The sequence below is a fragment of the Medicago truncatula genome, chromosome 3 (genome assembly GCF_003473485.1).
Source record: "Medicago truncatula cultivar Jemalong A17 chromosome 3, MtrunA17r5.0-ANR, whole genome shotgun sequence".
Classification (NCBI taxonomy): domain Eukaryota; kingdom Viridiplantae; phylum Streptophyta; class Magnoliopsida; order Fabales; family Fabaceae; genus Medicago; species Medicago truncatula.
Genome location: NC_053044.1, coordinates 41,457,692 through 41,484,315, shown reverse-complemented (window position 1 = coordinate 41,484,315; position 26,624 = coordinate 41,457,692). Strand labels below are relative to the sequence as shown.

Genomic DNA, 26,624 nt, shown 5'->3' with positions numbered 1-26,624 from the left:
AAGCCGAGGAAGAATTCGGATATGACCATCCAATGGGCGGCCTCACAATTCCTTGCACAGAATACGTTTTCTTGCATATTACTTCTCACTTCAATGGGCTATAAATCTTACACTATAGGAGACTGACATAGATTAGAAAGAAAATTTTGTACAATAGTGATCGCTTAGATTTGTAAAGATTTTATTTCATTTTCCTACCTTTGGAATGTGTTAGAATTGTCCATCTGAATGACAAATTCATTCAGGAACAAATTATTTGTTATAATTTCATTCTAATCATAATCATAATGAAAGAATACATTCAACAACTCAATTGGATCCTATATGCTTCTATTTATATACTATAAATTTGGTGATTCCTTGGAAAAAAAAATTATGAAACAATATCTAAATTTCCTTGGTTTTTTATAATGATGAGATAAGGGTATGTGCTGTAAGCAGTATCGAGATCGAATATTCCTGCAAATTTCTCTGACATAATAACACATTCAGCCAAACTATATAGTGTATAAGCTATCTTGGATCAAAGCTCACAAATTTTTACTTGTCTTGTGCTTCTATCCACTGCTTTTTCATCTAGGCAGAGAAATTAAGCTATAATAAAAATGAAAGCTCCTCTAACTATTCCAAGTCCCATGAGATTCAATCATCAATTTAGTCTTACACAGACCTAACGTCTGAAAGCAAGCTTGTGATGATTATAAATTCTATATAACTATTGGGAAAGACTCAAGTTCCACGTTGAATAAAAATAAGATCCGATTAGAGTTTGTAAAGAGTGACGCCCCTCACCTTACAAGTCGGTTTTGTAAAGTTGAGTTAAGTTCAACCCAAATTCTAAAAATTGCCAATTGCACTCTAGAAAAAATGTTTTTACTTTTAACATTTTTAGTTACTGTTTATCTCAAATGTGTTATTATTTATCACTGTTTGTTATGAATGGTGTTGTTATTTATCAAAACTTGCATGACAGAACTCCATATACAACAATTTATCTTAACATACTTTATTTTGGCAATCCTTTGATCGAAGGAATACGAAACATACTCTCTTATAATTAGTGGAAGCCTGATAGGAAATCAGAGAAAAGGGTTGCCGCTAATGACGTGCTTTCTGTTAACATTTTTTACGACAAGTCCATCTGAAGAGCACGGAAAGTCCTTGTGATCGTGATCTTCACTACATTCTTCAAACATCACAAGAAACATGCAAATCACAGATTAATTGGTGACTAACATTGGTTTATCTGATCAATTATTGGTATATTCATTTCTTCATTTACATTTCGCTTATCCTTATAGTTTAAGACAGATTTTCTTTAAACAAAGGGTTGTATGGCCTCGTAATATATGCAAAAGAATTACTAGTCTTCGTGCATGGCTTGTGTTTGTGCATGCAATGCAATTATTTGAAATGACACTAAAAAAGAACACATAAATTCAGAAGAATATAATTTCTTAAAGTTCTCATTTAAGATTTCCACTTAAGAGGAAACATCAAAATTGACAAAAAAATTGCTGATGTACAAAAATTGTCTCAATTGGTCAATCCTATTGTCCTATATATGTTATCATTCATATGACTATGTTAGCATTCATGTGAATTAATTATAGACCGTTCAAGAGAGAAGCTGTATGTAAGAATACGTCTTCCTTGCAGGGAATTGTGAGACCACCCATTGGATGACAATAACCGAATTCCTCTTCAGCTTGGCTAAGCAATTCTTGAAATAAAGGCTCATTCAAGAATGATATTGGAATCATGAACCTTCGCATTTTCTCTCCAACATACACCGCAAGATGGCCTTTTGGGACTTCCACTTGTTTGTTAGATGATTGACTTGCACTAAATGATGATCGTCTAATAGCAGGTAAACGAAAACCCATTCTTGTTTTGCTTCTTCAGAACAGAATGATCTCAAAGTAGTAGAAAAAAATAAGTGAACTTGAATTATGATGCTTCGAGGTAAGAATGATTTGTGTTGCTTAGCTCAGTTGGTTGGGACAATACATAAAATATGCAAGGTCCGGGGTTCAAACCTCGGCCACTACCCAAAAAAGACTCCTGCAACATGTTTCAAATTTTCGCTTTTCCATTGAAGTGGCAGTATTTAAAATGTGCCATACTTTGTATTCTTGCAGGCTTTCCTGCATTGAAAAGGCAGTGTTTCAATTAACTTGGTAGTTCTTAGATCTTCATAATTGATGATGAATTTTCACTTTTAAGTTGCTTACATTGTAGAATCAGTTTTGTATTGGGATAACTCGTTTTAGAGATTTTTTGTTACCACTTTAATCTTTGAGAAAGACCTCTTGAGAATATCATGTGATCTCTTGGTGAACCATAGTCTGCTTGTCTATTGTCTCCAACCTGGCCCTTCAAAAACTAAATCAAGAACAGTAAATATGCACAATTGATAAATAATGTGTTTGCGTATGACTGATATTTTTATCATAATTCATCAGGTCATTCATCAACATTAAGTTGCGTTATCAATGTGAAGAGAACATGTGCCGTGTCTGATGCCTGTCTGAAATGAATAGATATTGTACAAGCATTGAGTTTATCATGAGCCTTTCATTCTAAAGATAGGGTTTTCACTCTTATAGAACTTATTGATCCTTAATAGTGGCATCTAAGACAACACCATGTGATCTCTCATCTCATGGGCCCCGGCCTTATAACAATCATTTCTCTAGCAAAGGGATTTCAACAAACTCTTGGAAACTATAAATATAGGGTCCTCCTTCACAACAATCACAAATCACTCAAGCAATCAAACTTATATACACTTATCTTACATCTGAGAAATTCGTCTTGTTCTTCAAAAAAAATTGAAATGGGTTTCCGTTTACCTGCAGCTATTAGACGGGCTTCATTCAGCAGTAGTCAAACATCAAAAGCATTGAATGTGCCAAAGGGCTATCTTGCAGTGTACATTGGAGAGCAAATGAAGCGGTTTGTTATCCCCACGTCATACTTGAACCAAGCTTCATTTCAAAACTTGTTGAGTCAAGCCGAGGAAGAATTTGGATATGACCATCCAATTAATGGGCGGCATCACAATTCCCTGCACAGAAGATGTTTTCTTGCATATTACTTCTCGCTTCAATGGGCTATAAATCTTACACTAAAGGAGACTGACATAGATTAGCAGAGAAATTTTTATAGATTTTGTTTCATTTTTCTACCTTTGGAATGGGTTAGAATTATCCATCTAAATGACAAATTCATTCAGAACCAAATTATTTGTTATTATTTATTTCTAATAATAATGACAGAATCCATTCAATAACTCAATCAGCTCCTATGTGCTTCTATTTATAAATTATAAAACTGGTGATTCCTTGAAATAAAGAAAAAGAAAAAGAAATATCGAACAATATCTAAATTTTCTTGAGTTATAATGATGACATAAGGGTATCTCCTGTAAGAAATGTCGAGCTTCCAATATTCCTGCAAATTTCTCTGGCCTAATAATAAAACATTCAGCCAAATTATAATAGTTGATAGGTTATCTTAGATCTAAGCTCACAATTTTTTTACATGTCCATTGCTTCTATCAACTGCTTCTTCATCTAGGGAGAGATATTAAGCTAAAATGAAAAAAGAAAGCTCCTCCAACTATTCCAAGTCCAGTGAGATTCAATCATCAACTTAAGTCTTACACAAACCTAACCTCTGAATGCAAGCTTGTGATGATTGTAAAGGATGCTGTAAAGGTTGACACCTCTCACTTAAGGTTGAATTAGATCCAATGTAAATTCTAAGAATCATCATTTGTACTTATTATTTTGGCCAATTTCTCTTTTAATTTTGCTATAGGGATGGTTTAAAAAAAACTGTAGAATCACTCTAGAGAAAACATTTTTACTTTTAACTGTTTTTAGCTTAATTGTGTTATTATATTTTTTTTACGACAAGTCCATGTGAAGATCATGGGAAGTCCTCGTGATTACGATCTCCATCACATTCTTCAAACATCACAAGAAACATGCAACTCACGGATTAATTGGTTACTAGCGTTGGTTTATGTGATCAACTGTCAGTATATTCATTTCTTCATTTACAATTCGCTTATCCTTATAGTCTAAAGAAAGGTTTTCTTTGAACAAAGGTTTATATGACCCCGTAATATATGTAAAAGAATTACCAGTCCTGGCTTGTGTTTGTGCATGAAATTTAATTATTTTAGATGACACAAGAAACAACACAAATTCACAAGAATATAGTTTCATAAGGTTCTCATTTATGATTTCCACCTAAGAGGAAACATCAAAATTGACAAAGAAATTTCTGATGTACAAAAATTGTCTCAACTGGTCAATCCTACTCTCCTATGTTATCATCCATATCTATGTTATCATTCATACAAATTAGTTATAGCCTGTTCAAGACAGAAGTTGTATGTAAGAACATGTCTTCTTTGCAGGGAATTGTAAGACCGCCCATTGGATGACAATAACCGAATTCCTCTTCAGATTGGCTAAGCAATTCTTGAAATAAAGGCTCATTCAAGAATGATACTGGAATCATAAACCTTCTCATTTTCTCTCCAACATACACTGCAAGATAGCCTTTTGGAACTTCCACTTGTTTGATAGATGATTGACTTGCACTAAATGATGATCGTCTAATACCAGGTAAGCGAAAACCCATTCTTGTTTTTGTTTCTTCACAACAGAATGAAATCTCAAAGAAGTAGTATAAGTGAACTTGAGTTCTGATTGCTTCAAGGTAAGAATTATTTGTGTTGCTTGTAAATCCAAAGAGGGGTATATATAGACTTAAGAAACCAATTGTATGGTGAATGAGTTATTCAATGGGGTTTAGTTAGGGACATGTCTCATTAATGATCACATGCCACTGTCTTGGAGGTTTTCACTGAGGATTAGGTTTGTGAAAGAGACCTTCTTTACATGTTTCAGACAAGATCTAAACATACTTATCAAGTATTTTGTCCTGGTTTCTATAGAATTGAACACTTGGTTGCTATTATTGCTTGAAATCCAATGCATAATTAAACCATGAAATCTACTTTGAAGCTGCGGTCATTCACAGTTGATAAATAATGTGATTGCGTATGACCTCTTGAGACAATACCATGTGATCTCTTGTCTCATGGGCCCCATCATTTTAACAATCATTTTCTAACAAATGAATTTCAAAGATACTTGAAATCTATAAATACACTGTCCTTCTTCACAACTTCACAAATCATTCAAGCAAACAAATTTAGAAACATTTTTCTTAAATCAGAGAAATTCAGTTTTTTCATCAAAACATTTGAAATGGGTTTCCATTTACCTGCTATTAGACGAACTTCATTTACAAGTAGCCAAGCATCATCAAAAGCTGTGAATGTACCAAAGGGCTATCTTGCAGTATATGTTGGAGAGCAAATGAAGCGGTTTGTTATCCCCATGTCATACTTGAACCAAGCTTCCTTTCAAAACTTATTGAGTCAAGCAGAGGAAGAATTTGGATATGATCACCCAATGGGTGGCCTCACGATTCCTTGCACAGAAGACATTTTCATGGAAATTACTTCTCGCTTCAATGGGCTATAAATCTTACACTAAAGAAGACTGACATAGATTAGCTAGGACACTTTGTATATTATAGTCATGATTTAGATTTGTAAAGATTTTTTTTCCTTTTCATACCTTTGGAATGGGTTAGCATTGTCCATCTGAATGACAAATTCAGGAAGAGATTGTTTGTTATTATTTATTTCTAATTCTAATCATAATGACACACTACATTCAACAACTCAAAGGGCTCTTATATGCTTCTATTTACATTAAGTTACAAAACTAATGATTACTTGGGATAAAAATAAAGTATATATGTGTTTATTAAAACTGCGATGCTATATATAGCAAATGCATCTTCGTAATTTGATTGCTAAAGACAAACTAGCCAATGAAAAACCAACATTTCCGAAAATCATGAAAGTTTTAGGATAGATAGAGAAAGTTAACATAAGAGGGTTGACTACAAAACACTGTCGCGGTGGATTGATGAATTTATCCTTTGCGAGAAATAGGATCTTATTATCAAAATTCAAATTTCTTTAATCTGTCTTACTATCCTTGTGTTGAAGGCGATTGTGCTGTGAATATACAACCTGAGCGAGCAAAATTTGAAACATATTTTAGTCTTTGAAAAAAAATTATTGTAAATTTATTATTATCCAGCCAATTTTAAATTTATCAGCCTAATAAAACATTCTGCCAAACTCAACATTGTTCGGTTGTATTCCGCTTCAACGACAACTATAAAATCTACGTTGGATTTGAATACAAATGTTTTTCCGCTGCAGATGTTGGGACGAGGAGTGCTTTATTACCTGCCCATTACCTTCCCTATGAGTGGGAGAGCAAGGCAACCTTCATGACTGCATGAAATAGAAAGCCACGCTTTCACGGCTGAGCAAAGACATATCTAATGCATGTATGAGACAACCTGACAGTGGCTCTAGTGATATTTACGACACAAGAGCCACGATCTATAACGAAGGCAAGCTGATGGCTGGAATAGGGTCGGTCAATGGGTGACAGTTGCCTAGGGTGGATTAGGGTTGAAGGTAAAAGGTGGGAATATATATAAGATATGGAAGATCTATGATGTCATTGCGAGGTCTGAATTAGTCAAATGGTTAAAAAGTGTAATGTTTCATGAACCATTGAAATGTAGTTAAAAAATGAATCATCTAAAATGGTACTTTGTCTTAGCCTTTGTCTTCGTTTTAACCCCACTTAAGTCTAGAGGATGCATAAAATTCAATCAACCATGAAATATACTTGGAAGTTGTTGCAAGTCTCGTCTTCATATGGATAGACTCCTGCAAAATGATTGAATTTCATCGTGTTTTGTGTTTTCACTCTTCCACAGAACTAGCAGGATTTAAAATGTGTCATACTTTGTATTCTTGCAAACTTTACTGCATTGAAAAGGCAGTGCTCCAACTAACTTGGTATTTGTTAAATCTTCTTCATAATTGATGAGGTAGTATCAGTTTATGTATTGGGATAAGTCCTTTCAGAGGTTTTTTCTTACCAAAAAGCTTGAGCTTTGTAGCATTTAATTCTGATAAGTGAACGGACTTTCAATCTTGATTACCTTAGTATAAATTTTATGCGTTTTGCACAGAAAATAATCATAATTCATAAGGTATTTGGTAGGACCAAGTTTTGATATCAGAAATTTTTAGCCTTTGTAAATTGTAACGACCAAGTTTCTTAACGTGGGACATATATTTAATTATTGTCTCAAGTCTTAAGCAATCATTCAATCTTTGAAAAAGACCTCTTGAGAGTATCATGTGATCTCTTGTGAACCATATCTTGTCTATTGTCTCCAACCTGGACCTTCAAAAACTAAATCAAGAACAGTAAATATGCACAGTTGATAAATAATGTGATTGCGTATGACTGATATTTTTCTCATAATTCGTCAGGTCATTCATCAACATAAAGTTGTGTTATCGATGTAAAGAGAACATGTGCCATGTCTGATGCATGTCTAAGAAGAAATGAGTTGGCATTGTACAAGCATTGAGTATAACAAGATAAGTATATCTCTTTAGATTTTGAGTGGTTACAGTTTGCACTCTTATTGAACTTATTGATCCTTGATAGAGGCATCTAAGACAATCCCATGTGATCTCTTGTCTCATGGGCCCTATTCTTTTAACAATCAATTCCCTAGCAAAGGGATTTCAAAAAACTCTTGGAAACTATAAATACAGTGTCCTCCTTCACAACAATCACAAATCACTCAAGCAATCAATCTTTTATACACTTATCTTATATCTGAGAAATTCATCTTGTTCTTCAAAACATTTGAAATGGGTTTCCGTTTACCTGCAGCTATTAGACGGGCTTCATTCAGCAGTAGCCAAACATCAAAAGTATTGAATGTGCCAAAGGGCTATCTTGCAGTGTACGTTGGAGAGCAAATGAAGCGATTTGTTATCCCCACGTCATACTTGAACCAAGCTTCATTTCAAAACCTGTTGAGTCAAGCCGAGGAAGAATTTGGATATGACCATCCAATGGGCGGCCTCACAATTCCTTGCACAGAAGACGTTTTCTTGCATATTACTTCTCACTTCAATGGGCTATAAATCTTACACTAAAGGAGACTGACATAGATTAGCAAGAAAATTTTGTACAATAGTCATCATTTAGATTTGTTTAGATTTTGTTTCATTTTTCTACCTTTGGAATGGGTTATAATTGTCCATTTAAATGACAAATTTATTCAGGACCAAATTATCTGTTATTATTTATTTCTAATCATAATAACAGAATGCATTCAATAACTCAATTAGCTCCTATGTGCTTGTATTTATAAATGATAAAACAGACGATTCCTTAAAAGAAAGAAAAAGAAAAAGAAATTACGAACAATATCTAAATTTTCTTGAGTTATTATGATGACATAAGGGTATTTCCTGTAAGAAATATCGAGCTTCCAATATTCCTGCAAATTTCTCTGGCCTAATAATAAAACATTCAGCCAAATTATAATAGTTGATAGGTTATCTTAGATCTAAGCTCACAATTTTTTTACATGTCCATTGCTTCTATCAACTGCTTCTTCATCTAGGAAGATCTATTAAGCTAAAATGAAAAAAGAAAGCTCCTCCAACTATTCCAAGTCCCGTGAGATTCCATCATTAACTTACACAAACCCAACCTCTGAAAGCAAGCTTGTGATGATCATTTACTATTCCAAGACCATGTGAATAGCACGGGAAGTCCTTATGATTATGGTCTCCATCACATTCTTCAAACATCACAAGAAACATGCAACTCGCAGATTAATTGGTGACTAACGTCGTTGCTTTATGTGATCAATTATTGGTGTATTCATTTCTTCATTTACAATTCGCTTATCCTTATAGTTTATAGGAAGGTTTACTTTAAACAAAGGTTTGTATGGCCCAGTAATATATGCAAAAGAATTATCAGTCTTGGCTTGTGTTTGTGCATGCAATGTAATTATTTTAGATGACACAAAAAACAACACATAAATTGACAAGAATATAGTTTCTTAAGGTTCTCATCTAAGTTTTCCACATAAGAGGAAACATCAAAATTGATAAAGAAATTGCTGATGTACGAAAATTATCTCAACTGGTCAATCCTACTATCCTATGTTATCATTCCTATCTATGTTATCAATCATACAAATTAGTTATAGCCTGTTCAAGACAGAAGTTGTATATAAAAACATGTCTTCCTTGCAGGGAATTGTAAGACCACCCATTGGATGACAATAACCGAATTCCTCTTCAGATTGGCTAAGCAATTCTTGAAATAAAGGCTCATTCAAGAATGATACGGGAATCATAAACCTTCTCATTTTCTCTCCAACATACACTGCAAGATGGCCTTTTGGAACTTCCACTTGTTTGCTAGATGATTGACTTGCACTAAGTGATGATCTTCTAATAACAGGTAAGCGAAAACCCATTCTTGTTTTTGTTTCTTCACAACAGAATGATCTCAAAGAAGTAGTAGAAGAAAGTGGACTTGAGTTCTGATTGCTTTAAGGTAAGAATTATTTGTGTTGCTTGAAAATCCAATGAGGGGTATATATAGACTTAACTCTTAAGAAACTAATTGTATGGTGAATGAGTTATTCAATTTAGTTTAGTTGGAGACATGTCTTATTAATGATCACATGGCACTGTCTTGGAGGTTTTCACTAAGGATTAGGTTTGTGAAAGAGACCTTCTTTACATGTTTCAGACAAGATATAAACGTAGTTATCAAGTATTTTGTCCTTTGTTTCTATAGGAAAAACACCTAGTGGCTATTATTGCTTGAAATTCAATCCATATTTAAACCATGAAATCTACTTTGAAGTTGCTGTCTCTTATATGTAATTGGAAAAAAGATGGTCTATGAAATCTTGTTACAGTATCCAATTCCAACTAATTATCCATGAAATGTGGTCATACGGTTGAGCCAAGCATTTGACTAATCACTGGTAATTAGGGCATGTTTTGGATGCATATCGTTCAAACGTGTCATTAATCAGGACAACTAAAATTATTAGAAACCAAAAATGTGAAGGAACGCAATAAAAACATCCGTATAATTAACACAAACAACGCATGAATGTTCCGAATTTTTCTTTTCAGAGTTTCCCATGCACTGCATGTTGAGCAAATCACTCCTCATTGGGATCTTTTAGCACTATACACACTTTCCACATTGGGTTCCATCTCAATGCTCTAAAAACATCCTTCATGTTTCAAGTTTTTACTCTTCCACTTAACAAGCAGCATTTAGATAAGGATTTAGAATATGTTATATTTTCTACTGCTTTGAAAAGGCAATGTATAAAGCAATTGAATTGGTAGTTGTTAAATCTTCTTCAAAATTGATGAGGATTTTTCACTTCTAAGTTTTCTTACATTGTAGAATCGGTTTTAGTAAAATTATATAACATCAGATTTGCTTCTTGTCAACGTGTCATGAGTATACATTGAAAAGACGGTGTTTCTATTGATTGCAATAATCATATATTGGTTATACTGATTGAGTTTACATGTTTTTGAGGTAACTTATTTGATTTCATCCGCAAAATAAAATACAGTTTCATTTCAAATCCGGCAGGTCCCCTAATACTAGTTGTCTAGATCTGGTTTTGACGCAACTGCTGCAGAATTTGTGCCTACATAAAGAAAATCTGAAACTTGATATATAATACAAGGTTCTTTCAGATGATTTGGTCATGAATTTATTCTGACCATTGTCAAGAATGTGACTAGAACTGTACTAATAATAGGTTATATGCAATTTTGACTTTAGAAATATATGCTGCTGACAGATTTCTTATAAGCTTCAGAGATTTGTTGCATAATTCTTTGTTATATCCTGATTAGGTTTGTACAAATCTTTATATGTTGTGCAGGAAAGTATTCATAACTTGGTAGGAAATGTTGGTCTAGCCAATTAGCTTTCCATCACACGAAACTTGGATAACAACCAAAATATAACTTGAATTTATATCCTCCTTTTCAAGTCTCTTGCAATGGACCACATACATTGTTGTCAATGTCTGCTAAATCAATTTTGTAGGCCACCTATAGTTTCGCTATCAGAAATTGTTAGCCTTTGTAACAACCGAGTTTTTTAATGTGACATATATTTAATTATTGTCTCAAGTCTTGAGCGATCATTCAATCTTTGAGAAAGACCTCTTGACAGTATCATGGAATCTCTTGTGAACCATAGTCTGCTTGTCTATTGTCTCCAACCTGGCCCTTCAAAAACTAAATCAAGAACAGTAAATATGCACAGTTGATAAATAATGTGTTTGTGTATGACTGATATTTTTCTCATAATTCGTTAGGTCATTCATCAACATTAAGTTGTGTTATCAATGTGAAGAGAACATGTGCCATGTTTGATGCTTGTCTAAAAAGAAATGAGTTGGCATTGAGTAAAACATGATAAGCATATCTCATTAGATTTTGAGTGGTACCAGTTTGCACTCTTATTGATCCTTGATAGAGGCATCTAAGACAATACCATGTGATCTCGTCTCATAGGCCCCATCATTTTAACAGCTATTTTCTAACAACTGGATTTCAAAGAAACTCTTGAAATCTATAAATACATTATCCTCCATCGCAACTTCACAAATCATTCAAGCAAACAAATTTAGAAACATTTTTCTTAAATCTGAGAAATTCAGTTTTTTCTTCAAAACATTTGAAATGGGTTTCCGTTTACCTGCTATTAGACGAACTTCATTTACAAGTAGCCAAGCATCATCAAAAGCTGTGAATGTACCAAAGGGCTATCTTGCAGTATATGTTGGAGAGCAAATGAAGCGGTTTGTTATCCCCATGTCATACTTGAACCAAGCTTCCTTTCAAAACTTATTGAGTCAAGCAGAGGAAGAATTTGGATATGATCACCCAATGGGTGGCCTCACGATTCCTTGCACAGAAGACATTTTCATGGAAATTACTTCTCGCTTCAATGGGCTATAAATCTTACACTAAAGAAGACTGACATAGATTAGCTAGGACACTTTGTATACTATAGTCATGATTTAGATTTGTAAAATTTTTTTTCCCTTTTCCTACCATTGGAATGGGTTAGCCTTGTCCATCTGAAAGACAAATTCAGCAAGAGATTGTTTGTTGTTATTTCTTTCTAATTCTAATCATAATGACACATTGTATTCAACAACTCAAAGGGCTCTTATATGCTTCTATTTACATTAAGTTACAAAACTAATGATTGCTTGGGATGAAAATTAAGTATAGTGCGTTTAACTGTGTGGAAGGCGAATATGCAGCAAATATAAAGCCAGAAAAAGCTTGAAACATATTTTATTCCAAGAAAAAAATTGAAGCATATTGCAAATATAATATAAGGTGCTTTTAGATGTTTAGGTCATGAATTTATTCTGACCATTGTCACGAATGTGATTAGAACTGTACTATAATAGGTTATATGCAAGGTCCGGATTCAAACCCCGGCCACCACAAAAAAAAATTAAAAAAAATCAATTATTTTACATTTATTAGCCTAATAAAACATTCAGTCACCTTTGTACCAAAAAAAAAAAAACATTCAGTCACCTCTCAAAAAAAAAAAAAAAAAAATCAGTCAAACTCTAAATATTGTTCGATTGTTTTCCACTTCAACGACAAATTTAAAATCTCTATCTGTTGAGGTATGGGTCTGAGTACAAATATTTTTCAACTGCACATGTTGGGACGAGTGCTTTATTACCTGCCCATTACCTTCCTTATGACTGGGAGCAAGGCAACCTTGATGGCTGCATGAAATAGAAAGCCGCCACATGGAGTGACGATGTAGGGTTGCGCCACACTTTCATGGCTGAGGAAAAAACATACATCATGCATTTAGGTGACAACTTGACAATGGCTCTAGGGCTCTTCACGGCATAAGAGCCACGGTCTATAATGGACGCAAGCCGGTGACCAAATTAGGGTGGGTCAGGTCGAAGGGTCGTGGTAGCTGAAGATGGATTGGGATTGAAGCAGAAAGGCAGGAAAATATATTATATACACAAGACCTATGATGTTATTGTGAGGTTAAAATGTAATGTTAATCAACCATTTAACCTGAGTCAAAAAAAAAAAAAAAAAAAAAAACCATATTCTGTTTTAGCATTTGCCTCAGAAGTCAAGAGGATGATGCTTGAAAATATACTAATTTTTAAATATTGTTAAATCAGCCTTGATTTTTATAATAACTAGTTAATTTGTGTAAGGTTGTTTGAAAAACATGTGGGAGGTGACGGTAATCGGCAAACAGGGAGGGATGAAGAAAGCATATGCTCAGTCCTGCAACTTATGGTTGAATTGGACTTGAAGAAGATAAGTGGATATTTTTTTATAAACACTTCATAATAGATACATTTGCATTCAGCTAAAGTATCAAATGATTTCTCAGTTAATACCAAAACAGCGACAATTTGCTTCCAATTTTGTTTTGAAATTGATACATTTACCTAGCAGATCATCATCAATCTCATAAACTAAACCCCAATAATTGACGTTGTCACTTATTAGATGCATTTAACTTTGCACTTCTGTGAACTAAGTAATGAAATCCTAAGATTAATTGTCAGTCAATTAAATAACCAAAACAATATCAGTGACAGATATTTCAAATGCAATTGAGTCAGACAAATGCCACGTACATACGAAGTTAGGAACAAGTCACACAAATATGTATATTATATATAGGTCACAACTCACAACTGGTTGTTCCAATAGCAAATTAAATCCAATATCATAAAAAAGATGTACATTATTACAATCTAGAGGATCATTTGACGGTTCCAGATGACATTTTCATCCCAAAGCCAGCATCTAGTATATCATGCACACAACAAACCTGTAAAGCAAACAAAAAAATGCAACGATCATTATCAAGATTTCAAATTGAAAAAAGAAACATGTTTGCATAAATAAGTATGACACATGTGAACATGTATCCCGTGGCTATAAGGCTTACAAAATATGAAACATTTAAGTGTTTGCGTACAATATATCCATCCAAAATCCATTTTTATCCATGTTCTGGTCTATAAGTAAAAAACGCAAAATCAATTGCGTATATCCATCCAAAATCTGTTTTCGTTCATGTTTCGGTCTATAAAGTAAAAAAGATACATCGGTTGATTTCTGATTTAAACAATTGCTTGATAAAGATTAATCTAGCCTAATTTTACCGTAACCATCTATGATTATTCATCAGAAACTAAAAGTTATCTACTACTATAAACATAGGTGAGGCTTTTACTAAGAAAAAGTTAGATTCAATCCATTCATCCAAATACAGTCCATCAAACTATGTTTGGTTCCATGTTGACAAAAATTTGTAGCTTCAGGTAGAATCAATTTTGGAGGCAAAAATCAATTCTACTTGAGCAATCAAACATGCCAAAATCAATTCTACACTTCTAGAATCAACTTTGGTCCTTCTAGAAGTGAAACCAAACATACACGCGAGTGTACAAGGCAGCAACACATATTGAATTGAACAATGCAAAACTTTCCTAATCATAAATTGCTACAATTATAATCAGGAGATTCAGGACCAGACCTAGTTGAATTGACAAGCTACGAATTTTCTCCCCCTTTCAACACAATCACAACAACATTAAAGCCACTATGACACGACTTGAGAACATTCATACTTTCAAAGTTCAAACCATGCAACTAATACCAATGACTAATAATGCTTCAAACTTCATCAAAATACACTCTCTCACCCCCAGACAACACCAATTGGGCGGCCACGGATTGAAATGACATAAACCCTAACCCTAAATTTTTAATCTCAAAATTTCAACACAAAAAACATCCAATTTTTTCAATAAACCTTCAAATCATGAACAAAATATAAAAACCTATTAACACGATTTACAAATACTGATAAAATAATTCAAATTATTGACAAAATTCTATTGGAGAACAGTATGCATATGTGTTGTGTTGTCTGTTATCTTTTACTATCTAGGTAGTCAATCGCGGATAGTGGGAACCCAGGTAACGGAATCGCAAAGGATAAATTGTATAAGAACAGAGATTGGCTGGGATTGACTACCTAAATTACTATTATTATATGAAAGAAAGAAAGGAAAAAAAAAAAAGTGAAGCAATTTCTTTTTTTACCAAGACCAGGTAAGATTATTCATCTAGTACAGTCCATACATCTAATCTAATCTATTGTACAAGGAAGCAAGACATGTTGAAGCGAGCAGTTTAAAAAATTCCTAATCATAATCTAACTCAATTATAATCAGGAAATTTTTTCTCCCCTTTTCAACACAATTGCAACAACGACAAGAAGCTACTATCAAACCACTTAACATCAAAATTTCCTAATAATAAATGGCTAATAATGCTTCAAACTGGATCAAAATTACACCCTCTCGCCCAATAAAGCACCAATTAGGCAGCCGTGAATTTAAATTACATAAACCCTAAATTTTTAATCACACAATTTCAACACAAAAAAACATTCAATTTTTTCAATAAACCTTCAAATCATGAACATAATTTCAAAACCCAAAAACACAATTCAAAAATACTAATAAGATAATTCCAATTCTTAACACAAGGCAGAACATGATAAATTGATTCATAAAAAAAAATGCAACTATCTCTAAAAATCAAAGGGGAAAAAAAGACCTTAGGAGGGTTTAGTTGTAGTAGAGTTCAAGACCCATGCCATCATGGATCTCGTAATCACCGAGAGTGATGTGATCCTTGTAGATGGTGTACCACTTCTGAATTCGGATCTTGTCAGCCCTAGTTCCGGTCTGAGCAGCCACCAGCTTCTTCAAATCACCGATCGTGTCATCTGAATTGCACTTCACACGTACCTTCTTCCCCAATCGATCGTTCAACACAACCTCAATCATCTTCGTAGCGTAGTATAAACCCTAATTCCCAATTCTATACCTAATTCTTTCGTTTTTGCTTTTTGGTACCAAAGTTTCGTTTATATAGCTTTTTTATTCACCGCTTGTGTTGGCGTGTAAAATAAGCTTATTGTAAAATAATAAAAATATTCCTGTGATGAATATTAATAATTTTATTAGAAATATAAAAGATATAAATAAATAAATTAGGCTTTGCCATCTTTATTTATTAATCACCAAAAAAATAAATATAAAAGGAGAAATATTGAAATATAAAATTAGAATCAATTTTTTATAAATAAAGTAATATATATATATAGGGTGTATCAAGTGAGAGGATATGTTATTGTGAGAGGATGAGAGGGTCTATTATCAACCATTAGATCAAGATCAAGGGCTAAGATTAAAACTCTTATTGTAGTGATTAATGTGCCTTAGTTTTTCTCAATTTTTCCATCGTCATCCTCATCACCATGTTTCCAGATTTCAGTTTAATTCTTCTCCCTTCTTTAGTGTATTCCATCTCCACTTGGTTCATCCTAAAACAAATCTTTCACCATTTGGTCAAAACAAAAACATCACTATCATCCTCATAAATAAAAAGACCCATTTTTTTGGGTTTTTAGGTTAGGGGAAATTGAAAAGTGAGTTTGTGGGTTTGCAAAATTCAATACAAAAAAGCTTAATTTTTAATTCGTTTTTCAAAAGTTATTGAAAGAAGGTGTGTTCTTAATTCGTCCTACAAGATTGAAATTGCCTTCATAATTCTTTAAAAATTGTAATTTTTCTTGCATATTTCTTCTCATTGTTTGTTTCATGCATAAATGAAACCAATGTTTATGGATTACAACTATTAAAATCATGACTAGATGGAGCTCTTTCTTTATCAAGAAGAATGGGTCTTTAAAGGAACTGAGAACGCAATGGTTTACAAGAACTGGGGAAAAGAATTTGATAACACTGAATCTGAAACGGAAGAAGTTTAATGGGCGTGAAAAAGAAAAGGAAAAAGGAAGCACGTGCAGATTTTTGAAGGAAAAGAAAAGATTGGGTGTTAGAGATAAAATTGAAAATCCAAATCATGTAAATCAATTTGAGTAATCATGATAAAGTGTTGGCATAACACTCAGTCCAAATGCAGATTAAAAAAAATTGTATGCTTGGGACTTGGAGAGAGAAAGAAAACCATGAAAAATAACGAAGAGGGAGCGATGCATTTCAAGAGAAAAGGAAACGTAAAGTATTTTTGTTCAAGTGTGCCGATCCTTTTTTGGTAGAGTTTAATCATGACCGTGTATTTTGATCCAACAGATGATATTAGCTCCTCTCATCTCTCATTTAAGTTACTCCTCTCACTTGATATGCCCTTATATATATATATATATATATATATATATATATATATATGTGTGTGTGTGTGTGTGTGGTGTTTCAAGTGAGAGGAGTGGCTACAATGAGAGGAGTAATTAACAGCCATCCGATTAAATCCTGCGGTTAGAGGAAGAAACAGTGGCCATTGGACTAGTTAGATGGCTGTGATTTAATTTACTCATCAGTGAGTCACGTGACTGTGTTTTGCTGAAGGACCAAACATCTTCCTCTCTCTTCGATGTTCTCCCTACATTCATGGTGAACTTCCTTTTGCCTGCATTCAACTTGACTCTCCCCTCTCGTGTCTGATAGTTTCGTATTTTCTCTCCTTGTTCCCCAAAACACTCTCTAAATCATTCTCTTGAAGGAAAAAAAAGGTCACTCTCGTTTTCCCTTTCCCCCTTCTTCAAAAGGGTATTCTCCTTTTTCCTTCAGTTACATAAAAATTTGTTCTTTATTTGAAATTCCTAATAAGTCAATTAAATTAAAAACAGAATATAATTCTAGAAACTATATGTATTTGCTAGTTTAAATTTGTAGTCCAAATTCAATTTAGATTTGCTGCTTTAGATTGTTGCCAATATTTTTTTACCAAGATGATAAAATATGATCGTTTAAGAAACCATTCAGCAATTATGTGGAAGTAAGAACAACAACAATCATGGTGTGTCTTTGTTTATTTTCTTTACGTTTGACTGTGGAAGAAGAAAAGATGCAGTTTTTGAGTTGGAACTGAAGGAGAAATGAAAGCGGCGCTTGAGAAGAGAAGAAACTAGAAAGGGAAATTAATCATATGGTTTCAATAGGTTTTAAAACTAAAATAATGTTAACCGTAGGATTTAATCGGATGGCTGTTAATTACTCCTCTCACCCTCTCATTGTAGCCACTCCTCTCACTTGAAACACCCCCTATATATATATATATAATTCAACGCAATTAAACTTGATATCTTTGGTTTACATGATATTAACAGTTTAGATTTAATTCAAAAAAACTTAATTGCAGTTTTGGTCCCCCTATTTTCTTCATTTTATAGAATTGGTCTCTCTATTTTAAAATTTGACAATTTTGGTCCCTATATTAAATATTTTCAAGGGAATTTTGTTACAATTTCATCGATGTTGATCGTTTTCCATCTTCAGAGCATATTCCATGATATTTAAAATTTATCACGTCACATTTTTATAGTTCAAAAATATGATGGAGGGACCAAGATTGTCGAATTTTAAAATAATGGGATCAATTCTGTAAAATGGTGAAAATAGGAGGACCAAAACTACGATTAAGCCAATTAAAAAATGTAATAAAATTATCCATCATTCTATGTGCAAAAATTTAAACCATTCATTGTATTGCAAGCTTGTGGCACAAGACAGGTTACACAATTCATAAACTTAATTTGGAGATTTTTTTTTTTTGACAAGTTGAGTTGGATTGGAACTTGTAGATTTGATGCCTTGATTGATATTCCCTTTTATATTTATGGTCTCATTGATTTTTACATTTCTTCGGTCTTTCTCACTAATAACTTAAAGAGAAATGATATTTGTACAACCACTCTTTGACAACTTATGAAACAACTCTCTCTCTCTTTCTCTCATACTCACATGTATTTTTTATTCTCTCTTCTTCTTTCTTTCTCTATTGTTTTTATCCAATAAGAAGAGAGAAAAAGTGATTGTCACAAAAATTGTCTAAGATTGATCGGACAAATATCATTCCTCTAACTTAAATGGTAGGTTGACTCCTTGTTTTAGAACGTCTGGAGATTTGCACCAAAAGGATCCATCTCTTCCTATGTCTCTATATGACTCATTAGTGCAACTCCAAGAATGCACATAGTTTCATGATTGGGAACATATTTGTAAACTCAAGAATGACGGGTGCAAGGCCTTTGTAATTTGTTCATTCTTAAAAAGGTTTGTCTCATGCATGATGCTTGCTTGGCGGATGATGTTTCAACCTAACAAAATTTAGATTCACATTCTTATGGATAAATATGATTGCAAGGATATGTTATTACTCCTTAATTTGACCCTTCACAATGATCTATTCCTATTTGGAAATGTATTACCAATATTCAACCTTTCATCAGTGCTGATCTTATTTCAACTCGTTTTTGGATGGACTTCTGGGTCCTAGGCCATGGTATTCTTAAGGACCATGTTTTCTCTTCTGCTTCCTTTGGTGAATAGGAATTCTTAGTTAACGTCAAAAAATGAAGTATTTAAAATTTCTTTCTTACACTATAAAATATAAATCTCAAATTGTTCTTTGTAGTTTTTTTTTTCCTTTCCAAACAATGCAAATTGGTAGATATTTATTTCAAAAACTTACACTTTGATCCCAACATGATTTATCGAATTTTCCAAAATTATTTCCTATAATTTTTGTTAAAATATCAGTCCTTCTAAATATTCAAAAAATTGCAAATTGTTCCTAAAATCTTAATCTAATTCATTGGTACTTGGCAACATTGGTTTAGCATGTTTTCAGTACTTATAAAGAATATCAATTTTTTGTCCCTCTAAAAAATTTCTTCAATTTTTAGTTTCTGATTTTATCATCTTCTTTTTTTATAAAAATTTATGTTTCGTGTTCCATACAACTTTTTTATGACATGTCATTAGTTTAATGATTAAACTATTTAATATTAAATTTAACAATTTAATCTTTATTTCAAATTTGTAAATAAATTAATAAAGATTAAATAGTTAACTTATTATTTCCCTAAAAAAAAAAACTTATTATTAAAAAAATCGATTAAAAGAATTAATCTACTGAAAATCAATTTTAATGATCACAAAATCAAACACATTTGTTCTTGAAAGAACAAAATTCAAACATATGTAATCTCATAAAAGAGTCTGAAAATTGATAAAAAAAAATATGGACGAAATAACCGAAAGAAAGGTCATATTCCCCCGTTTAAAAATGAGTCCCGCTTTAATCAATTACACACATATTAAGGAATGAAATAAAGTAGTCAAATGTCATAGTAATTTTACCAAATTATCCTAATCAACTATTAGTTTGTTTTTCATTAAAGAAAAAATAATACTTTGGAAGTAGTGTAACATAGTATTAATTGAAGGTACAATTGAAAAGAAAAAGTTATTATTGCATTGGAAACTGAAAGTGACATTCATTTTGAAACAATTTCTTTGGCTAAAACGACACTCATTTTGAAACGGATGGAGTAATTGATTCCGAAGATGTAAAATTGATTTTAACTTTTAGGTAAAATTTCCTTTAAAAAATTTTTTGGGTCAAATTAATTCAGCTTTGAGAATTGATTCTATTTGAAGTTGGGAATTGTATCACCTAAGTTCTAAATGAGTCCCACCAATAAACAAAGCATGTCAAACAAAAAGCGGAACGGAATGGACGATACTGTGTACGTAGTGTATACAAGTTATGTGTATCAGAGCTGGTTGACTCTTCTTATTTGTGGCGCTCGGGATATTGGACTGGAATTTGGAATCTCAAAGTTCCCCCGAAGGTAAAAAATTTAATTTGGCGTATCTGCAAGGGCTGTTTACCAACGAAAGTGCGGCTGCTCGACAAAGGCGTCACATGTCCAATGAATTGTGCTAGTTGTGATTCAGGGTATGAAGATTTTGCTCATGTTTTTTTCACTTGTCCATTTGCCATCCAAGTTTGGAATATGGCCTATGGGGTTCTATCCAACATGCTCTTTCAACTACCGCGTCAGCTACAAATGCTATTTTTTCACTACTTCAGAACTTGTCTGCTGATTTATCGCAACGATTAGCAACTGTAATATGGAGTATTTTGAAACACCGCAATCTTAGAGTTTGGGAAGATGTAATAGAAACTAGTGATTTAGTTGTGGAGCGAGCTCGAAAAATGGTTGTTGACTGGCAATTAGCAACCGCCCCTGACGCTATTGTTTCCACAGATCCCAGTTCGTCGTCATTGACCCTCAATGGGGGGCCTTCTACTTCGACATTACACAATGGCAGTCGATGGCAACATCCTATGCCGGGACGGTACAAATGCAACATCGATGTCGCTTTCTCTAACTCTCTCAATCGAACATGTATTGGTATATATATTCGGGAGTCAGACGGTAGTTTTGTGTTGGCAAAAACTGTGTTGCATCCTTGTTTTCTTCCGGTAGATGTGGGCGAAGCACTTGGTTTATACTTAGCTTTACAATGGCTCAGTGACATGCAGTTTGATAATGTGGATTTTGAAACGAATTCTAAGTTGACGGCTGATGCTTTTCTCTCTGACAAGAACAACACGTGTGAATTTGGTTGCATTATTACTTATTGTCGTTCTTTGTTTAACTCTTTATTTTCTAACTCTATGGTGGAGTTTGTTAGGCGACAAGCTAACGGGGTTGCTTATGCACTTGCAAGAGATGTCACGTTACTAACTAGTCTCGCTGTCTATTATGATATACTCATTGTATTGAATCTCTTATTATCAATGAAATGCTATAAACAAGTTTCCCTAAAAAAAAATATTGCAAAACGATTAATTTAATAAAAAAAATATTACTAGAGTTCAGTTAAAAATAAGATGCTTAAGTAAGATTCCAAAAAAATTTCTTCTCAATGGAATATTCCCTCCGTTTCTAATTATAAACAAAATTGACGTTTTTTATTCATTCAATTAATAATGTATGTGGTCCATAATATAAACTACATGGATCATTAATTGAATCGCCGTTAGGATGGTCTAAATATATCCAAACATACATTATTTTTAAGGGTCTTGCAAACCATTGCCTATGGTTAAGGTAATCAAAATTAGTAGCTTTACATTGGAAACAACGATTTATAAACTTTTTATAAGTTGACTTGACCACTTTTTATCATTTTCCAACACAAAATTTATATTTTTGTCCCTATTTTTAATGATCTAAAATCAATTTTTATAACGAGCTAACCAAACGTAAAGTAAAGTAAGTGATTTTGACGTGAACCGGATAAAAACAAAGTCATTTTCATTTAATTGTGAGAAAACATCTGTCTCCATCGTATTTGTGCCACCTCACCACCCATTGAGACAAAGATTCGTTCATCCTTTCCTCCACTGTGTGGAAGAGAGAGATCAGATAAAAGTAATCAGTTGAGTTGATCATTTGAAGAAGATGCCGTACGCGACGCCGGGAAGCTCCGATTACTTGGAATTATATCCAGAAAGAAAAATATCTTATTTCAAGAATCCCTACATTCTCGGAGTTACTGCTGCTGCTGGCATTGGTGGTCTCCTCTTCGGTTACGATACTGGTATGTAGCTAATCAAATCAATCCCCTTTCTTAAAATTGTATCTTGAATGATAAATCAAATATACTTCTGCGATGATGCAGGTGTTATTTCTGGTGCTCTTCTATATATTAAAGATGATTTTGATGATGTTCGTAATAGTAGCTTCCTTCAGGTACAATCTTTTCCGCATTATTCAGATTGTTTTGCCTACTTTCAATTCCAGATTGTTTTACATCTTTATGGTTGCTTGCAGGAAACTATTGTAAGCATGGCATTGGTTGGTGCAATTATTGGAGCAGCAACAGGTGGCTGGATTAATGATGCTTTTGGACGTAAGAAGGCAACACTTAGTGCTGATGTTGTCTTTACTCTTGGATCAGTTGTTATGGCTTCCGCGCCAGATGCATATGTTCTCATACTTGGCCGTCTTCTTGTTGGCATTGGTGTGGGTGTAGCCTCTGTCACGGCTCCTGTATATATTGCAGAATCCTCACCATCAGAAATAAGGGGTTCGTTGGTTAGCACAAATGTGCTTATGATAACTGGTGGACAGTTTCTTTCTTACCTCGTAAATCTTGCCTTTACCGAGGTTAGACCTATCTTTCTTTGCATTCTTTAAATCTCATAGTAATGCTAACACTACTTGGTAGTCAACTTGAGTAGACAAAAGTTTCTGTGGAAGAGACCTAGTTTAGTAGTATGTAAGAATGTGTCTGGATTATGTTTCTTTTGATCATCATATAGAGGTTTAAAGAGGTAAAGATCTCTTTCTAGACTTTCCAAAAGGTCAGAAAACATTGGCAGAAAAGGCTTAAGAGATATAAAAAGCATATATAATGGAGCATAAATCACATATTTTGAGGTTATCTTTTATGATTATTGTTGTGTGAGGTTTAAAGTGATAGCATATATTGTCAGGAGGTTTAAAAATGTCATAAATGATAAACTTTTGGATTACTATTCCTGTTGAAACAAAATCCAATGCTTGATTTTTTTTTTCCTGTCTTCAAATAAATGCTTATTTCATACTCTTTCGCAAAAATTGCTTATTTCATATTTGTTGGCACATAAGAATTCCGTTTTTGCAGCTTGAAGGGGCAACATTCCCATCAAGATATATATTGGGACAGCATCACTGAAGGAATTCTTCTGTTCTTTTCTGCCTAATTTAGTGATTTATGGTTATTTGATTTTTTTTAATTGCATGCTTCTCTCTGTCTCTCTTACATATAAAGAAAAGTTGAGTAATACTATTGCAGTCCCCTTTCTAGTCTAAAGCTTCTATTCACGCAGTCCCCTAATCCTATTGCCTGTTTTCATTAACGTAATATGTACTAGGTGAACGTGAGATAACCCAAACCATCCTTTGTGAATCTGATTTACCACCATTTCCTGTAGTTTTCTCTGCAATTGAATACTAAAAGAGTTTCCCTTCCATTTCTTTGTCTTCTTTCAGTGTAGAAAAATAAAATCATGAAAAAAATGTCGAAAGCTTTGTGAATTCTTTTTTTCATCTTCTTGATGAACTTGTGTAATGGATGTTAGACCTTAGTGTAATCTCTTCTACTATCAATTGTCAGTTTGTCACCTAAATGAGCTTAAATTATATGACTGCTGAAACAGTTTGTAAGTTAACTATTGTGATGCCACCAATAGTCAGGAACTAGTAAGCTATAAGTGGCATGTTTGTGGGAAACCATACGGGTAATGTTTTACAGACAATTATTAAGATCTAAATTTGATACTTTAATCTGGTTGGGAATATAGGAAACACCAACCTCTATCTTAGAGATTGATCTTATATAAAAGAATTTTCTTTTTAGAATTTTATAGTTAAAGTCATTAAAGGATGTGCCAACATATCATTGAGTGATAATGTAAGACATTTTTAGAATCACCATGTACTCAAAATGGGTAAACTTTTTATATATCTAAAGAATCATGAGGGCTTTAATGTTCTTCAAGCAACAATTGTTGTAGCGAAAGGCTAAATAGTTTTTATTTTTTGAAGTTATATTTGGATCAATTGTATTGTTGTTAACTGTTAGGATTTTTCTTTAATTATTTGAGAAATCACCTAATGAAATTTTAATAAAGCAGGTTCCTGGGACATGGAGATGGATGCTGGGAGTTGCTGGTTTGCCAGCTGTTATTCAGTTTTGTGTCATGCTTTTCCTGCCTGAGTCTCCAAGGTGGCTTTTCCTGAAGGTGAAAAACTTCTTTTTTTTTTTATGCATTACGTTTGGACTATTCCTCATTCCTTGAATGCTTTCCTTATGCTAAAAGGTATCTTACACTGGTATCTTTTATGTACAGAATAGGAAAGATGAAGCTATTTCCGTGCTTTCCAATATCTACAATTATGAACGCCTAGAAGATGAAGTCAATTACCTCACAGCTGTTTCTGAGCAAGAAATGCAGAAACGAAAGAACATTAGATACATGGATGTTTTCCGATCAACGGAAATCAGAAATGCTTTTTTTGTTGGGGCTGGACTTCAGGTTATTGAAACAAGTTTAAATTTTCTGTTTTTAAATTCCACTTTCTCGTGACTTGCAGTGCCAATATGGAACACCCCTTTTGTTTTAGAGGATTAATAGGTCTACTTTAATAAACTGTTTATTTGTGATTTTAGGGCTATACTTTTTGGTTCTACTTAAAGAAACAAAATCAAAAACTTCAACTGTAGTTAATTAGAACAAACTGGCAGGGAAATCATAATGAACTTCCATATCTTATTTCAATGGGCATGATTATGATTGTAAAGAATTATTAAAACACTATCCATAATTCTTTTTCAAATGCCAAAGTTACAGTCAGCTGCAAACAGCTTTCTATAATTTCAACACTCAAATGATATATCTGTAGATATTGAATGCATGTGACTACTTGCATCTTATGCTGTGTAACTTCTCCCATATTTTCATTATTATGCAGGCTTTTCAGCAGTTCACGGGTATCAGCATAGTCATGTACTACAGCCCCACAATCATTCAAATGGCTGGGTTTAATTCCAATCAGTTAGCTCTTCTTCTATCTCTCATCGTTGCTGGCATGAACGCTGCTGGAACAGTTCTTGGCATTTATCTAATTGACCATGCAGGGCGAAGGAAGTTGGCCCTCTCAAGCTTGTCTGGTGCAACTGTAGCGCTGGCAATCCTTTCTGCAGGATCTTACCTTCAATCATCTGACCCCACAAATAGAACCTATGGGTGGCTAGCAATTATTGGGTTAGCCCTTTATATTATTTTTTTCGCTCCAGGAATGGGACCGGTGCCATGGACTGTGAACTCAGAAATCTACCCTGAAGAGTTCCGAGGTGTATGTGGGGGCATGTCAGCTACTGTAAACTGGATTTGCAGTGTGATAATGTCTGAGAGCTTTCTTTCAATTTCTGATTCCGTTGGCCTTGGTGGTAGTTTTGTGATTCTTGGTGTTATATGCGTGGTTGCTTTTTTCTTTGTGCTCTTGTTTGTGCCAGAGACGAAAGGATTGACATTTGAAGAAGTGGCCCTCATATGGAAGAAGAGAGCACGGGGTAAAGATTATGACTCACAGAACCTTCTTGAGAGAGGAAGCCAGTTCTAAGTGTTTCATTTGTGAACTGCGGTGTTATTGGACGCGAGCTAGGAAACTATTCAGACATTTGAGTTGTTAGCTGCCATATTATGGGATGGTGGTTGTAGCTTTTGTGATCATGATTTGTATTGTTACAAAGACATTATTGGTAATTTGGTATGATTGATATGTGGGATCTTGATCTTCCATAGCTTTTTGGGAGAATTATAATTTAGGAAATTTTGCAAACTTATCTTCGATATAAGAATTAACCGAAATAATGGTTCATGGTTGGTTAACTACCAACTCCATTAACCATGTATCCCGATTTTGGTTGATAACCTTTTCAATTAAAGAGATGTTTGCTACTTCCGAAGTTAGGAATCTGCCAAGAGTAGTTAATTTAGTAAGAGATAGAATGTGTTCTTGGCAAATAGGAAAATTAAGTAGACTTGTGTGCGATTGACTACTTTTGTGATATATGTATGGTATTTGATGCTTGTTGTA

General features: G+C 33.6%; 5 protein-coding genes and 1 long non-coding RNA gene across 7 annotated transcripts; 5 read left to right on the top strand and 1 right to left on the bottom strand.

Annotated features, from left to right (window-relative positions):
• Window positions 1-100: 100 nt before the first annotated feature.
• LOC112420398 (uncharacterized) lies at window positions 101-3,300 on the top strand. Its single transcript, XR_005645240.1, has 3 exons — window positions 101-1,260; window positions 1,660-1,870; window positions 2,862-3,300. It is a non-coding gene; the product is annotated as an uncharacterized lncRNA (long non-coding RNA).
• A 1,949-nt stretch (window positions 3,301-5,249) lies between these two features.
• Window positions 5,250-5,680, top strand: LOC11444161 (auxin-induced protein 6B). Its single transcript, XM_024779472.2, has one exon. The coding sequence runs from the start codon at window positions 5,292-5,294 to the stop codon at window positions 5,568-5,570; it is 279 nt and encodes a 92-aa protein (XP_024635240.1). The 5' UTR covers window positions 5,250-5,291; the 3' UTR covers window positions 5,571-5,680.
• Window positions 5,681-11,656: 5,976 nt separating this feature from the next.
• On the top strand, window positions 11,657-12,220 carry LOC11442478 (auxin-induced protein X10A). The gene has a single exon (XM_003601619.3). It carries the CDS (start codon window positions 11,744-11,746, stop codon window positions 12,020-12,022), a length of 279 nt encoding a protein of 92 aa, XP_003601667.1. The 5' UTR covers window positions 11,657-11,743; the 3' UTR covers window positions 12,023-12,220.
• A 1,427-nt stretch (window positions 12,221-13,647) lies between these two features.
• LOC11435674 (ubiquitin-like protein 5) lies at window positions 13,648-16,021 on the bottom strand. The gene is made up of 2 exons (XM_003601618.4): window positions 15,710-16,021; window positions 13,648-13,907 (listed from the first exon to the last, which is right to left on the bottom strand). Exon 1 carries the CDS (start codon window positions 15,940-15,942, stop codon window positions 15,721-15,723), a length of 222 nt encoding a protein of 73 aa, XP_003601666.1. The 5' UTR covers window positions 15,943-16,021; the 3' UTR covers window positions 13,648-13,907; window positions 15,710-15,720.
• A 4,676-nt stretch (window positions 16,022-20,697) lies between these two features.
• On the top strand, window positions 20,698-21,877 carry LOC112420239 (uncharacterized). The gene is made up of 3 exons (XM_024778986.1): window positions 20,698-20,816; window positions 20,974-21,751; window positions 21,848-21,877. The coding sequence occupies exons 1-3, from the start codon at window positions 20,698-20,700 to the stop codon at window positions 21,875-21,877; spliced, it is 927 nt and encodes a 308-aa protein (XP_024634754.1).
• A 433-nt stretch (window positions 21,878-22,310) lies between these two features.
• On the top strand, window positions 22,311-26,624 carry LOC11438512 (inositol transporter 1). 2 transcript variants are annotated; one of them, XM_003601616.4, is made up of 6 exons: window positions 22,314-22,578; window positions 22,660-22,730; window positions 22,812-23,147; window positions 24,659-24,766; window positions 24,875-25,060; window positions 25,497-26,624. In XM_003601616.4, exons 1-6 carry the CDS (start codon window positions 22,440-22,442, stop codon window positions 26,145-26,147), a joined length of 1,491 nt encoding a protein of 496 aa, XP_003601664.2. In that variant the 5' UTR covers window positions 22,314-22,439; the 3' UTR covers window positions 26,148-26,624. The 2 variants fall into 2 exon arrangements, with proteins under 2 accessions (XP_024635374.1, XP_003601664.2); XM_024779606.2 differs by having other exon boundaries at window positions 22,311-22,578; window positions 22,660-23,147.

Bases quoted from the DNA above. Each gene is read 5' to 3' on its own strand.
- LOC11444161 (XM_024779472.2), top strand. From the start codon at position 5,292: ATGGGTTTCCATTTACCTGCTATTAGACGAACTTCATTTACAAGTAGC.
- LOC11442478 (XM_003601619.3), top strand. From the start codon at position 11,744: ATGGGTTTCCGTTTACCTGCTATTAGACGAACTTCATTTACAAGTAGC.
- LOC11435674 (XM_003601618.4), bottom strand. From the start codon at position 15,942: ATGATTGAGGTTGTGTTGAACGATCGATTGGGGAAGAAGGTACGTGTG.
- LOC112420239 (XM_024778986.1), top strand. From the start codon at position 20,698: ATGGACGATACTGTGTACGTAGTGTATACAAGTTATGTGTATCAGAGC. The intron at 20,817-20,973 runs GTAAAAAATTTA...TTGCCATCCAAG, and splicing joins ATCTCAAAGTTCCCCCGAAG to TTTGGAATATGGCCTATGGG. The intron at 21,752-21,847 runs GTATTGAATCTC...AAATATTACTAG, and splicing joins TCTATTATGATATACTCATT to AGTTCAGTTAAAAATAAGAT.
- LOC11438512 (XM_024779606.2), top strand. From the start codon at position 22,440: ATGCCGTACGCGACGCCGGGAAGCTCCGATTACTTGGAATTATATCCA. The intron at 22,579-22,659 runs GTATGTAGCTAA...GCGATGATGCAG, and splicing joins CCTCTTCGGTTACGATACTG to GTGTTATTTCTGGTGCTCTT. The intron at 23,148-24,658 runs GTTAGACCTATC...TTAATAAAGCAG, and splicing joins TAAATCTTGCCTTTACCGAG to GTTCCTGGGACATGGAGATG.